Source organism: Myotis daubentonii, chromosome Y (genome assembly GCF_963259705.1).
Source record: "Myotis daubentonii chromosome Y, mMyoDau2.1, whole genome shotgun sequence".
In the NCBI taxonomy this organism is placed as follows: domain Eukaryota; kingdom Metazoa; phylum Chordata; class Mammalia; order Chiroptera; family Vespertilionidae; genus Myotis; species Myotis daubentonii.
The window spans coordinates 3,397,727-3,413,246 of NC_081862.1; the positions used below are offsets into that span (position 1 = coordinate 3,397,727).

Below are 15,520 nucleotides of genomic sequence, written 5' to 3' on the forward strand. Positions count from 1 at the left end.
ATTATTTTTAAGGTAGCTTCTCTCTTTAAGATAGAGAATTATTGGCACTTGTTGAGAAATTCCTTTAATCCGTTCTACTTGATTCAGCCTGATACAGGTAGTTTGAGCCACCAGCAAAATGAAATATGAAGTCGCTTTCACTTTCGGCCAAGCGCTTGTATCCAGCCTTAAAGGCTGGGCAGGTGAGAGCAAAACCTTTCTTAGTATCTGAGTCATCCGCTCACAGTGATGCTTATCCTGCTCTGCCTCAAACTCTAGCTCCTGCTCATAATTACAAGGTAAATCTTTATCAGGTGGGCCCTTGACTGCAGTCTTAGGAGTGACAGGCGGAGGCGGAGGAGACACAGAGGAGAGAAGTGGTATTTTTAGAGATTCACACCCCTAGGCTGTAAAGCCGTGGCTACACCCGGCTTAGACATTCTTAAACTCTCCTGCGCTGGATCAAGGCAATCAAGAATTAAAGACCATGTAGGAATAGGAATCTTCTCTGGACCTTCTGCTGTGTATCGGTCATGCAACTGCTTTCCGACCATTTCCCACATTTGAAAGTTGACAGTTCCCTCTTTAAGAAACCAAGGGTCAGTTTCATTAGCAAAACTTCAGAAATCGATCGCCGGGGCTACATACTGCGCCTGCGCATGGGCTGGGGCCTTTTTCTCCACCAGAGTTAGGCTAGCCCTGCAGATCTGTGGTGAGCCGGGGCCGTGGGTCTCTCATCTGCAGGATGGGGTCTGTGAAAGCTGTCAAGAATAAGGCCTACTTCAAGCAATACCAAGTGAAATTCAGAAGACGGAGAGAGGGTAAAACCGATTACTATGCCCGGAAACGCTTGGTAATCCAGGATAAAAATAAGTACAACACACCGAAGTACAGGATGATCAGCCGCGTCACCAACAGAGACATCATCTGTCAGATCGCTTATGCCCATATAGAAGGAGATATGATAGTTTGTGCAGCTTATGCTCATGAACTCCCCAAGTATGGTGTGAAGGTTGGCCTGTGAAAGGACAAAGCAGGACTGATGGCTGTGTCCTTAACCCCTCTTCCAAGAAAAAGCCGCAGGGTGTATCATTCACTCAGCCTGCCCTTATCTCCGCCAATGGGAAAGCGGGGGAAACTAGTCCAAGGCCAAAAGTATCCTGGCCACACCCCCTGTCTTTGTGTAACCAGACCCTAGCTGCACCCTGCCCCAACCCCAGACCCCAAGCCCTATAAATTCTTTGTTCTCTTGGAACTCGGGGCTCTCTCTTGCATCCAGTAATGGAGACAAGGGGGGGACCAAGCGAGCTTGTATAAAAGGACCCTCTGCCTTTGCATCGGACTGACTGGCTCCCTGGTGTGGTTTTATTGGGGATCTTGAAATCTGGGCATAACATTTTGAGGGCTCGCCAGGATCCCCAACACCATCGAGGGACCCCCAGTCCGGAGGGCCTGACTGACCGCGGTAGGTGTTTGTGTGTTGTTGTATGTTTTGTATCTGCCTGGTGTGAGCTCACTTCTGAAATCTGTAATCGTAATCGCCCGCATGGTCTAAGGTGGACGCACTGGGGGGGCCATGGGGGGGGGGGGAGGAGTCGGGGGACACCTCGATCCTCCATCTGAAGGGGGGCATTTTTGCTTCCGCGGAGTTGGAAGGTCTGTAGGAACCCCTCAATCTGAGAAAAGGCGGGTCGCTCCCACTGGTTGGCGCGCAGCCAACGTCTCGCTTTCGTTTTTTTCTGCTTCCATGGAGTTGGAAAGCTGTACTTCTTTGGGCCCTTTAGTTGTTTGTGTTTCCGTTTTATTTTGTGGACTTGCTGGATGGACGTTATGGTGGACTCAGACTGATCCTTTGGGTATTGTGATTGATCATTTCAAGGATATTGGGGGAGGCTTTAGAACTCCCTCAGGGATTGGGAAGTTATTAGAAATTGAATGGATTGTTTAAACCCTGAATGAATGTCTGGTGAAAGTGTGCGAGTGTGGAGGGAGCGGGACTGCCTTCCCCACTCCTTTGTGTGGCGGTCGGGTGGCCATCTGAATGAAAATCTATGAAAACAGGTCACCCCCTCCCTTGTCTGTCTCTCGTCACCGATCATCATGAGGTCGCGACAAAGTTTGTTTGTGTGGGACTAGCCAATTTACTACAGAGAAGGGGGACTGGAACTGGTCTGTGTAAAGTGAAAGCTACTTTATGCTGTCTGGCTGTGCACATAAAAAAACAAAACAAAACAAAACAACAACAAAAAAACAAAACCCCCTGCTTTAAGGAAAAGACAGTAAAGAACTTTTAATTGCTTTACTCTGAGGTATAATTTTGCTCTATCAGGTTAAAATTTTAAAAATCTAGAATTAATTTAAAGGTATAAGATTGCAACCCAAAGAAGTTTAACAAAGGCCGGCTAGATTCCAAGATTGCTTAGTTCTGAGATTGCTTATAAAAGAGCAAAAGTCTTTTCAAGTTAACTGTTTGCTTAGCAAATTAACAAGATAGTAAATTTCAAAGAACTTGTTATTTATGGTTTTACACTTCTGCAGGGCAGAGAAATTTACTGCCTGTGATTGTGTTTTATTTAACTTGCTGTTTTCAATTATTTATTAGAATCCTTATAGAAAACGTAACCTGGTCTTTCCCTTCCTCTCTCATCCTGATTCTGCATCTGTAACTGGATTTCAGATAGTCTCCAGGCTTTTTGTCTGGAAGAAACCTCCCTATACACCCGTTACCTTTCAAGGCCAACTCTGTGAAGAAAAGCAATCAGCCTGGGCTGAGACAAGGGGGGTGGGGGAGGAACAAAGCCGAAGTCTGCAGCCACCCTGGTGATTTAGAACTGTTTGCCAGGCAGACTCAGCCTCTGAGAGGCAGGTCAAAGAAGGGGGGCTGGATGCCTGAGCTGAGCTGCTACGACCCTAAGAGAAGAGGCAGTAGCAAGCAAAATAGAAAAAGCTGCAGATAGAGCTAGCAAAAGCTCCCTGTTTGCAAATGTACTGAAAGGGTTAGTACCTGTTGCTACTGGAAGAGGAGGGGCTAACATCCCCTTCCAGTGCACTCCCTTGGAAAAGGCCTGATTGCTGCTCTGCCACAAAGGGAACTGGTAAAAAGGCAAAAAGCAGGGCCCTAAGGGTTAACAAAAAAGCACTCTCCCTGGACCTGGGAGCCATCAGGACTTTGAAATTCTCCAAGAGAGGAGGAGTTTGACTCAGAGACTGGCCGAAACCTCGTTGGGTTAGAAAAACCGGAGGTTGCATATTGAACTTACAGACTGCAGTTTGCTGGGCAGAGGTCCAAGCCCAGTTATATAGGGGTTAAGCTACCTGTGTACAGCAAAACAAATTTCTCCTGTGCCAGAATACATTTTAAGAAAATTAAATGCGTGATAGACCAGTAAGCTGGGACAAGTAAAATAGGGAAACTGAGCAGAAATCCTATCTTCCCTAAACCAATGACACTTGGGAGTGAATGCTTTGCATTTGCCTCCCTAAAACAAAGGTTAAATCGTTTATGTCAATCTGATTAGTGTCATTTGTTGTCCACACCCAGGGACAAATAAACTTAGAAAATAAGCCTTATTTTGAAAATGTATATTAAGAAATTTTAAAATTGCTCAAACCTCGCTGCCTTGGGTCCAGTTCTGCGTGTGTAAGAAGGGACAGAGTAAGGTTTAATAGCAGGAGTGAAAAGGCAGGCAGGGCAGAAGCAGGCCAGAAGAAGCTGTCAAGGCCATCCAAACCACCCAGCCGCTATTGGCCAGAGCCGCCTGAGGCAGACCTCCTCAGACTGGCAACAGCTGACTCTGACTAGGACAGACTGGGCTTTTCCCAACTGGGCCCCCATGAGCCGATGGTCAAAATGAAAATCGGGGGCCAGACTGGGAACTTTATGATTGATACAGCAGCAGAGCACTCGGTAGTTACTCAGAAGGTAGCTCCCCTCTCAGGACAGGAAGTCACCATTATTAGAGCTACCGGTACAGTACCACAGCTGCAGACTGTTCTGCTGCCCCCGCCGATGTCAGTTAGGCGGCCATCAGGTGGTTCATGAATTCCTATATTTACCAGTTGACCTGGTCTCTGTAATGGACAGAGACCTTTTAGCCAAAACGGAAGCAGAAACCACTTTTGCCCCATATTGCTCAGCACAGCCTTGCCTAGGTGAAGAGACCTCTCCAATAATCCTGTCCTTAGCAGTGCCAAGAGAGAAAGAATGGAGACTTTATACCCCCCAGCCAAAGAACCCCACATCTGTTCTTGTCAGGCCCCCATCAGGGGACTTGGGCAGTGTTCCTGTTATCTGCCAAAATTCCCAAGACTGGAAAAGTACTTGTTCACTGAAAAGGTATAAATGTAAATGTTTATTTGATATTTATATATCTACTTAAGTATAAATATTTGTAAGATAAATAAAACCCCTGGTTAGTTTCCTGGTGTATTCTGGAGCAGCCCATTCAGTCTTGACAGAGCCAATGGGACCAGTAACATCTCAGAAGACACCAGTTCTAAGAGCCACCGGACAAACTGCCTTTTTCCTTGGACATCAAAGAGGACTGTGGACCTCAGAAAGAACATGGTAACTCATTCGTTTCTCGTCATGCCAGAATGCCTGTACCCCTTACTTGGACGTGATCTCTTACAGAAATTACAAGCTACCCATAAGCGTGTTCGAAATCCCCTGCCAGTGTCACCTCGGACTCTGTACATCCTTTCCAGCCTGGGGACTCGGTGTGGGTAAAGAAATTCACAACCCCAGGACTCACCCCAACTTGAAAAAGACTATACCTGCAGAAAATTGTATAATAGACTCAGATGATGCTTGCATCTTCATAGACATGGCTTCAGAAAGACAAGGACGATTTTACCTTATATAGAAAGGTCAAAGAGTGGACTTTAGTCACCTCCCTAAATAGTAGCAGAAGATTTGGCTGCCTGAAGTGGCCATGATGTCAATATTATGTTTCATTGTATTGATATGTTATATTGACCTTTGATTCTTTTGCAGGTTTGAATGTATGATGGCTGTCCTGAAAGGGGACTGTGTGGGGTGACCCCCAAAAGTAAAAGGTGTCTAGCTGCCAAGAGGGCAGGTGCCCAACTGGGCAGGGAAGGGTGCCCATCAGGTTTTGGTCACTGTTGAGAGACAGTTGACAATTGTCAGCCTGTGTACTGCTTGCAGGCCTGTGTGACCATGCCCATGTCAGGGGTAGTAAGCTGGAAAAGGCCTGTTTAGAATGCATAGAAAGAAGGTTTAATGCCAACAATTACTGTTTTGTTATAACTCTGAAAAATAATTGTCAAGGAAAATCAGAAGATCTTAGAGCAGATCAGTATGTTTTTCTCCTTATATAATTCCTCTGAAATTTGGCAATGCTAAATAAGTCATGGCAATACATTTCTTTGCATGAAATCAATAAGACCGGTTTTCAATAGTGATTTTATTAACCGGAAACTTTGACTGGAGTATCATGTTTTAAAGAAACCTGTCTGCGCTCTGAAGACTTGAAGCCAATAAAAGTGCCACGGAGAAAGCCTGGTATCCTGCTTGGGAGCCCTAAAGATGGCTGGTGCTGCAGCGTCAGGCCGATGCCCTACCATCACTGGCGGTTGGTAAGAGTAAAAGGGGAGCAGTAAAGATGCCTCTGCATCCCTGCGGAACCCCCACACACTCTGGGCCGCAACAAGTAGGAGGGCTACTGAAATGGGCCTTAAAGCCTGGAGCGTGGGCTCAGGTGGAATTGCTACAGGTGAGGGATTCACCTAACTCAGCAGATACTGCAGGCAGGCTTGATGGCAGCTGGATGGCTTGGCTTCCTGGCCCTACGGGACACATTAAGGTTCAACCATGAAATTCCAGCAAAGGTAGTCAGTTACCATTCTTGTTGTGTTTATGCAAACATCAGGACAGTAAATAAATTAATCTTGATTTGGCTTTTTGATAGCTATGGAGGAATTTTAAGAAGAAAAATCCTATTTCATTAGAAGTTATTAAAGCTAAAATGGTTTCTTTCCCTTCCACCGGACCATTTGTTAAGCTTATAAAATAATTCAGTTGATAGTTCTGTGTGCCCAGTACGGGCCTCTAGCAACGGTGGAATAGAAATGCAGTCCGTCTCATGATTGAGCCGGAAGTTCCAAGACAAGGGGGGAATGAAAGGACAAAGCAGGATTGATGGCTGTGTCCTTAACCCCTCTTCCAAGAAAAAGCTGCAGGGTGTATCATTCACTCAGCCTGCCCTTATCTCGGCCAATGGGAAAGCGGGGGAAACTAGCCCAAGGCCAAAAGTATCCTGGCCACACCCCCTGTCTTTGTGTAACCAGACCCTAGCTGCACCCTGCCTCAACCCCCCGACCCCAAGCCCTATAAATTCTTTGTTCTCTTGGAACTCGGGGCTCTCTCTTGCATCCAGTAATGGAGACAAGGGGGGGACCAAGCGAGCTTGTATAAAAGGACCCTCTGCCTTTGCATCGGACTGACTGGCTCCCTGGTGTGGTTTTATTGGGGATCTTGAAATCTGGGCATAACATTTTGAGGGCTCGCCAGGATCCCCAACACCATCGAGGGACCCCCAGTCCGGAGGGCCTGACTGACCGCGGTAGGTGTTTGTGTGTTGTTGTATGTTTTGTATCTGCCTGGTGTGAGCTCACTTCTGAAATCTGTAATCGTAATCGCCCGCATGGTCTAAGGTGGACGCACTGGGGGGGCCATGGGGGGGGGGGGAGGAGTCGGGGGACACCTCGATCCTCCATCTGAAGGGGGGCATTTTTGCTTCCGCGGAGTTGGAAGGTCTGTAGGAACCCCTCAATCTGAGAAAAGGCGGGTCGCTCCCACTGGTTGGCGCGCAGCCAACGTCTCGCTTTCGTTTTTTTCTGCTTCCATGGAGTTGGAAAGCTGTACTTCTTTGGGCCCTTTAGTTGTTTGTGTTTCCGTTTTATTTTGTGGACTTGCTGGATGGACGTTATGGTGGACTCAGACTGATCCTTTGGGTATTGTGATTGATCATTTCAAGGATATTGGGGGAGGCTTTAGAACTCCCTCAGGGATTGGGAAGTTATTAGAAATTGAATGGATTGTTTAAACCCTGAATGAATGTCTGGTGAAAGTGTGCGAGTGTGGAGGGAGCGGGACTGCCTTCCCCACTCCTTTGTGTGGCGGTCGGGTGGCCATCTGAATGAAAATCTATGAAAACAGGTCACCCCCTCCCTTGTCTGTCTCTCGTCACCGATCATCATGAGGTCGCGACAAAGTTTGTTTGTGTGGGACTAGCCAATTTACTACAGAGAAGGGGGACTGGAACTGGTCTGTGTAAAGTGAAAGCTACTTTATGCTGTCTGGCTGTGCACATAAAAAAACAAAACAAAACAAAACAACAACAAAAAAACAAAACCCCCTGCTTTAAGGAAAAGACAGTAAAGAACTTTTAATTGCTTTACTCTGAGGTATAATTTTGCTCTATCAGGTTAAAATTTTAAAAATCTAGAATTAATTTAAAGGTATAAGATTGCAACCCAAAGAAGTTTAACAAAGGCCGGCTAGATTCCAAGATTGCTTAGTTCTGAGATTGCTTATAAAAGAGCAAAAGTCTTTTCAAGTTAACTGTTTGCTTAGCAAATTAACAAGATAGTAAATTTCAAAGAACTTGTTATTTATGGTTTTACACTTCTGCAGGGCAGAGAAATTTACTGCCTGTGATTGTGTTTTATTTAACTTGCTGTTTTCAATTATTTATTAGAATCCTTATAGAAAACGTAACCTGGTCTTTCCCTTCCTCTCTCATCCTGATTCTGCATCTGTAACTGGATTTCAGATAGTCTCCAGGCTTTTTGTCTGGAAGAAACCTCCCTATACACCCGTTACCTTTCAAGGCCAACTCTGTGAAGAAAAGCAATCAGCCTGGGCTGAGACAAGGGGGGTGGGGGAGGAACAAAGCCGAAGTCTGCAGCCACCCTGGTGATTTAGAACTGTTTGCCAGGCAGACTCAGCCTCTGAGAGGCAGGTCAAAGAAGGGGGGCTGGATGCCTGAGCTGAGCTGCTACGACCCTAAGAGAAGAGGCAGTAGCAAGCAAAATAGAAAAAGCTGCAGATAGAGCTAGCAAAAGCTCCCTGTTTGCAAATGTACTGAAAGGGTTAGTACCTGTTGCTACTGGAAGAGGAGGGGCTAACATCCCCTTCCAGTGCACTCCCTTGGAAAAGGCCTGATTGCTGCTCTGCCACAAAGGGAACTGGTAAAAAGGCAAAAAGCAGGGCCCTAAGGGTTAACAAAAAAGCACTCTCCCTGGACCTGGGAGCCATCAGGACTTTGAAATTCTCCAAGAGAGGAGGAGTTTGACTCAGAGACTGGCCGAAACCTCGTTGGGTTAGAAAAACCGGAGGTTGCATATTGAACTTACAGACTGCAGTTTGCTGGGCAGAGGTCCAAGCCCAGTTATATAGGGGTTAAGCTACCTGTGTACAGCAAAACAAATTTCTCCTGTGCCAGAATACATTTTAAGAAAATTAAATGCGTGATAGACCAGTAAGCTGGGACAAGTAAAATAGGGAAACTGAGCAGAAATCCTATCTTCCCTAAACCAATGACACTTGGGAGTGAATGCTTTGCATTTGCCTCCCTAAAACAAAGGTTAAATCGTTTATGTCAATCTGATTAGTGTCATTTGTTGTCCACACCCAGGGACAAATAAACTTAGAAAATAAGCCTTATTTTGAAAATGTATATTAAGAAATTTTAAAATTGCTCAAACCTCGCTGCCTTGGGTCCAGTTCTGCGTGTGTAAGAAGGGACAGAGTAAGGTTTAATAGCAGGAGTGAAAAGGCAGGCAGGGCAGAAGCAGGCCAGAAGAAGCTGTCAAGGCCATCCAAACCACCCAGCCGCTATTGGCCAGAGCCGCCTGAGGCAGACCTCCTCAGACTGGCAACAGCTGACTCTGACTAGGACAGACTGGGCTTTTCCCAACTGGGCCCCCATGAGCCGATGGTCAAAATGAAAATCGGGGGCCAGACTGGGAACTTTATGATTGATACAGCAGCAGAGCACTCGGTAGTTACTCAGAAGGTAGCTCCCCTCTCAGGACAGGAAGTCACCATTATTAGAGCTACCGGTACAGTACCACAGCTGCAGACTGTTCTGCTGCCCCCGCCGATGTCAGTTAGGCGGCCATCAGGTGGTTCATGAATTCCTATATTTACCAGTTGACCTGGTCTCTGTAATGGACAGAGACCTTTTAGCCAAAACGGAAGCAGAAACCACTTTTGCCCCATATTGCTCAGCACAGCCTTGCCTAGGTGAAGAGACCTCTCCAATAATCCTGTCCTTAGCAGTGCCAAGAGAGAAAGAATGGAGACTTTATACCCCCCAGCCAAAGAACCCCACATCTGTTCTTGTCAGGCCCCCATCAGGGGACTTGGGCAGTGTTCCTGTTATCTGCCAAAATTCCCAAGACTGGAAAAGTACTTGTTCACTGAAAAGGTATAAATGTAAATGTTTATTTGATATTTATATATCTACTTAAGTATAAATATTTGTAAGATAAATAAAACCCCTGGTTAGTTTCCTGGTGTATTCTGGAGCAGCCCATTCAGTCTTGACAGAGCCAATGGGACCAGTAACATCTCAGAAGACACCAGTTCTAAGAGCCACCGGACAAACTGCCTTTTTCCTTGGACATCAAAGAGGACTGTGGACCTCAGAAAGAACATGGTAACTCATTCGTTTCTCGTCATGCCAGAATGCCTGTACCCCTTACTTGGACGTGATCTCTTACAGAAATTACAAGCTACCCATAAGCGTGTTCGAAATCCCCTGCCAGTGTCACCTCGGACTCTGTACATCCTTTCCAGCCTGGGGACTCGGTGTGGGTAAAGAAATTCACAACCCCAGGACTCACCCCAACTTGAAAAAGACTATACCTGCAGAAAATTGTATAATAGACTCAGATGATGCTTGCATCTTCATAGACATGGCTTCAGAAAGACAAGGACGATTTTACCTTATATAGAAAGGTCAAAGAGTGGACTTTAGTCACCTCCCTAAATAGTAGCAGAAGATTTGGCTGCCTGAAGTGGCCATGATGTCAATATTATGTTTCATTGTATTGATATGTTATATTGACCTTTGATTCTTTTGCAGGTTTGAATGTATGATGGCTGTCCTGAAAGGGGACTGTGTGGGGTGACCCCCAAAAGTAAAAGGTGTCTAGCTGCCAAGAGGGCAGGTGCCCAACTGGGCAGGGAAGGGTGCCCATCAGGTTTTGGTCACTGTTGAGAGACAGTTGACAATTGTCAGCCTGTGTACTGCTTGCAGGCCTGTGTGACCATGCCCATGTCAGGGGTAGTAAGCTGGAAAAGGCCTGTTTAGAATGCATAGAAAGAAGGTTTAATGCCAACAATTACTGTTTTGTTATAACTCTGAAAAATAATTGTCAAGGAAAATCAGAAGATCTTAGAGCAGATCAGTATGTTTTTCTCCTTATATAATTCCTCTGAAATTTGGCAATGCTAAATAAGTCATGGCAATACATTTCTTTGCATGAAATCAATAAGACCGGTTTTCAATAGTGATTTTATTAACCGGAAACTTTGACTGGAGTATCATGTTTTAAAGAAACCTGTCTGCGCTCTGAAGACTTGAAGCCAATAAAAGTGCCACGGAGAAAGCCTGGTATCCTGCTTGGGAGCCCTAAAGATGGCTGGTGCTGCAGCGTCAGGCCGATGCCCTACCATCACTGGCGGTTGGTAAGAGTAAAAGGGGAGCAGTAAAGATGCCTCTGCATCCCTGCGGAACCCCCACACACTCTGGGCCGCAACAAGTAGGAGGGCTACTGAAATGGGCCTTAAAGCCTGGAGCGTGGGCTCAGGTGGAATTGCTACAGGTGAGGGATTCACCTAACTCAGCAGATACTGCAGGCAGGCTTGATGGCAGCTGGATGGCTTGGCTTCCTGGCCCTACGGGACACATTAAGGTTCAACCATGAAATTCCAGCAAAGGTAGTCAGTTACCATTCTTGTTGTGTTTATGCAAACATCAGGACAGTAAATAAATTAATCTTGATTTGGCTTTTTGATAGCTATGGAGGAATTTTAAGAAGAAAAATCCTATTTCATTAGAAGTTATTAAAGCTAAAATGGTTTCTTTCCCTTCCACCGGACCATTTGTTAAGCTTATAAAATAATTCAGTTGATAGTTCTGTGTGCCCAGTACGGGCCTCTAGCAACGGTGGAATAGAAATGCAGTCCGTCTCATGATTGAGCCGGAAGTTCCAAGACAAGGGGGGAATGAAAGGACAAAGCAGGATTGATGGCTGTGTCCTTAACCCCTCTTCCAAGAAAAAGCTGCAGGGTGTATCATTCACTCAGCCTGCCCTTATCTCGGCCAATGGGAAAGCGGGGGAAACTAGCCCAAGGCCAAAAGTATCCTGGCCACACCCCCTGTCTTTGTGTAACCAGACCCTAGCTGCACCCTGCCTCAACCCCCCGACCCCAAGCCCTATAAATTCTTTGTTCTCTTGGAACTCGGGGCTCTCTCTTGCATCCAGTAATGAAGACAAAGGGGGGACCAAGCGAGCTTGTATAAAAGGACCCTCTGCTTTTGTATCAGACTGACTGGCTCCCTGGTGTGGTTTTATTGGGGATCTTGAAATCTGGGCATAACACCTGCAAATTATGCTGCAGCATATTGTACTGGCCTGCTGCTGGCCCACAGGCTTCTCAATAGATTTGGCATGGGCAAGATCTATGAAGACCAGGTGGAGGTGACTGGAGATGAATACAATGTGGAAAGCATTGATGGTCAACCTGGTGCCTTCACCTGCTACTTGAATGCAGGGCTTGCCAGTACTACTACTGGATATAAAGTTTTTGGGGCCCTGAAGGGAGCTGTGGATGGAGGCCTATCTATCCCTTACAGTACCAAACGATTCCCTGGTTATGATTCAGAAAGCAAGGAATTCAATGCAGAAGTACATCGGAAGCACATCATGGGTCAGAACGTTGCAGATTATATGCGTTATCTAATGGAAGAAGATGAAGATGCTTACAAGAAACAGTTCTCTCAATATATAAAGAATAACGTAACTCCAGATATGAGGGAGGAGATGTATAAGAAAGCTCATGTTGCTATATGAGCGAATCCAGTCTATGAGAAGAAGCCTAAGAAAGAAGTTAAAAAGAAGAGGCGGAACCGTCCCAAAATGTCTCTTGCCCAGAAGAAAGATCGGGTAGCTCAGAAGAAAGAAAGCTTCCTCAGAGCTCAGGAACGGGCTGCTGAGAGCTAATAAACCAAACCATAATTTTCTATGAAGATTTTCCAGAAGAGAGACAATAAACTTATTAGGCAAATAGCTAAAACAAAACAAAACAAAACAAAAAAAAAACTTAAGAAATCAAGAATCTGCTGTTAGATTAGGTGGCTCAGGTGGCAGCGCAAGAAATAAAGAGTCGAGTGAATCAGAAAAGAAAGGAAGGAGGGAAAGTTTATTCTGCGTCCCCGGGAGACCCACATACCCCAAGGACAGGGCACGTGGATTCACTCCAACAGGGAGGGGGGTCGCTTTTTTTATACTGTGGTTGGGTGAGGGGCGGGGACATGAGCTGAGGTATTCAGTTGAGGAAGTTTCAGCTGCAGGGGTCAGCCAGGTATTCAGGAAGGAGTCAGTATCTGTGTGGGGGTCGTGGAGAAGCCAGTATCTGTGTCTGGCATGCTGATCTGTTAGAAATGCCAGGGGTAGTCCATTATCTCATCACATGTCTGCATGTATCCGATCCTAGGCTCTCTCCGACCTAACATCTGCCTATGCTTAACAGAGCATCCTCGAGCTATGAGCATAGATTTAAGCATTTGAGAGTAGAAATCTCTTTCCTGAGACTCTAAATTATCCAGGTTTTACACTCAGATAATATAATTTAAAACAATCAGCTCCTTACCTTACTTTTTTTAATCTGCTACATAGCACACTTCTTGGAGCGACCCTCTCGCCTGACTTCTGAGCATTCCCCTGTACTCAAGTCCCTGGATCTGGAGCACCACATGTAATATGTCTCTTTTCTCCACATTCAGCGCAACTAGAGAGTGGTTGGGGTCCTGAGTAGGGGGTGGCTGGGGATTGAGAAAATGAAAGAAAGAGACAGACACAGAGATGGAAGAAAAAAGCTGGGGCCGGGTGGGACCACTGTCCTCTGATAGGAACAGGGACAGAGACATGACCCCAAGAAAATACAGCAAAAAACAGGAAGTTTAACTAAAAGTCAAGACAAAGGAGATTATGTGCATTCTTGGGTGGGCCTGAGTCATATTCATTCCTGGTGCTTGGCTGGATTTAAATAACAAAACCCACTCTCTGACACCTGGGCTGAAGGTCAAGCTGACAACACTCCTGCCTTTTGGCAAAGCGTGTTTCTAGGATGTGGCTTTGCCAACTCCACTGGCTTCAGCTGACAATAATTAAAGAAATGCCCATGTGCCTTCCCAGGTGCTCTCTACAGGGGTGCTAAGGAAGAATTCCATTTATAGTGATGAAATTGCTGTTCAGTTCTCATTTTCTGTCTAAGAATAAATTTTTAAGTCCCCTTATACCAGTGTTTGGTGTAATAAATTAATACAGCTAGTAGTCAGCACTGGAATAGTACAGATTGAATTGTGTAAATTTATTTTGTAAGATTAGGTAAGAAGTTTGTATATATACTAGTGGCCCGGTGCATGAAATTCATGCATGGGGGAGGGGGTGTTCCTCAGCCTGGCCTGCACCCTCTCCAATCTGGGACCCCTCCAAGGATGTCCTACTGCCAGTTTACAAGGATCGGGCCTAAACCAGCAGTTGGACATCCCTCTCGCAATCCGGGATTGCTGGCTCCCAACCACTCACCTGCCTGCCTGCCTGCCTGATTGACCATAACCACTCTGCCTGCTGGTCTGCTTGCCCCCAAATGTCCCCCCCCCCCCCGCCAGCCTGATCACCCAACTTCCCGCCCCTCCCCGCTGGTCTGCTCGCCCCCAACTGCCCCCACCCCTGCTGTCCTGATCACCTCCAACTGACCCCCACTGATGGCCTGCTTGCCCCCAACTGCTCCCCCTGCTGGTCTGCTTACCCCCAACAGCCCTGCCCCCCACCAGCCTGATCACCCACAACTGCCCTCCCCTCTTGGCCTCTAACCGCCTCTACCTCGGCCTGCCACCATGACTTTGTCCAGAAGAACATCTGGAAGGTCTCCTGGAAGGTCTCCCAGTCTAATCAGCATATTACCCTTTTATTATTATAGATAGAGGCCTGGTGCATGGGTGGGGGCCAGATGGTTTACCCTGAAGGGTGTCCTGGATCAGGGTGGGGGTTCCCTTGGGGCCTGGGGCAGCCTGGGCAAGGAGCCTGTGGTGGTTTGCAGGCTGGCCATGCCCCCATGAGGTGAGGGTCCCCGCTGGGGATTGTGGCAGTCTAGGTGAGGGTCTGAGGGCTGTTTGCAGGCTGGCCACACCCCCTTCAGGGAGGGGGTCCCCACGGGGGTGCCGGGCAAGCCTTGGTGAGGGGCTGATGGCTGTTTGCAGGCTGGCCACACCCCCTTCAGGGAGGGGGTTCCCACTGGGGTGCCTGGCCAGCCTGGGTGAGGAGCTGATGGCTGTTTGCAGGCTGGCCACCCAGGCTCCCAGACCCTCCTTGAGCGGAGGCCAAAGTGGCTGGAAGCAGGTATCTGAGATTTATTTAGCCTCTATAATTGAAACTTTGTAGCCTTGAGTGGAGCTCAGGGCAGGCCAGGGCAGGCAGGAAGCTTGGCTTCCTCCATCGCCAGAGGCAACCCAGGCCTTCTGTTTGCTCCAGCTCCGTGGCCGCAGCCATCTTCGTTGGGTTTATTTGCATGCTTTGTCCTGATTGGATGATGGGCGTGGCTTGTGGGTGTGGCTTGTGAGCGTAGGGGTGGTATGGTCAACTTGCATGTTTCTCTTTTATTAGATAAGATATATATATATATATATATATATATATATATATATATATATATATGAAGCTGGAAATTGTATTTTCAAGTCAAATAGGTTGGATGTGGGAAAGATCTGTTCTCTAGCTTCATCCACTTATAGTTTATTAAACAATGTGAATGTATTTATATACATATATATTTAACAAATAACAAAAATGTGTTTAACTTAATATTTACCACTAAGGTTTTAGGTGATGGGATATATACTACTTCAATAATCAAAGCTGCTTGAGTTTGAATTTGTGATATCAATTTAATTGTTCCTTTTTGATCCAAAGAAGTTATTAGCTAATTAAATCTAAGGTTAGCTAAAAATTTAAAACAGAACTTCCATTTGACCCAGAAGTCCCACTTCTTGGAATATATCCTAAACCCCCTGAAACAATAATCAGAAAGAATATATACAACCATATTTTCATAGCAGAATTATGTATAATAGCTAAGGTTTCAAGACAGCCCACTGCTCATCAATAGATGAATGGATAAAGAAGCTATGGGACAATTACACAATGGAATACTATGCAGCTATAAAAAAGAGGGATCTCTCACCCATTGGGACAGCATCAATTGATCTGGAGTATATTATGC

At 46.2% G+C, this 15,520-nt stretch overlaps 1 protein-coding gene across 1 annotated transcript; it reads left to right on the forward strand.

The window, feature by feature from the left end:
- The first annotated feature begins 11,673 nt into the window (after positions 1-11,673).
- LOC132225497 (large ribosomal subunit protein uL18-like) lies at positions 11,674-12,297 on the forward strand. The gene has a single exon (XM_059680607.1). It carries the CDS (start codon positions 11,689-11,691, stop codon positions 12,088-12,090), a length of 402 nt encoding a protein of 133 aa, XP_059536590.1. The 5' UTR covers positions 11,674-11,688; the 3' UTR covers positions 12,091-12,297.
- The last annotated feature ends 3,223 nt before the right edge of the window (positions 12,298-15,520 follow it).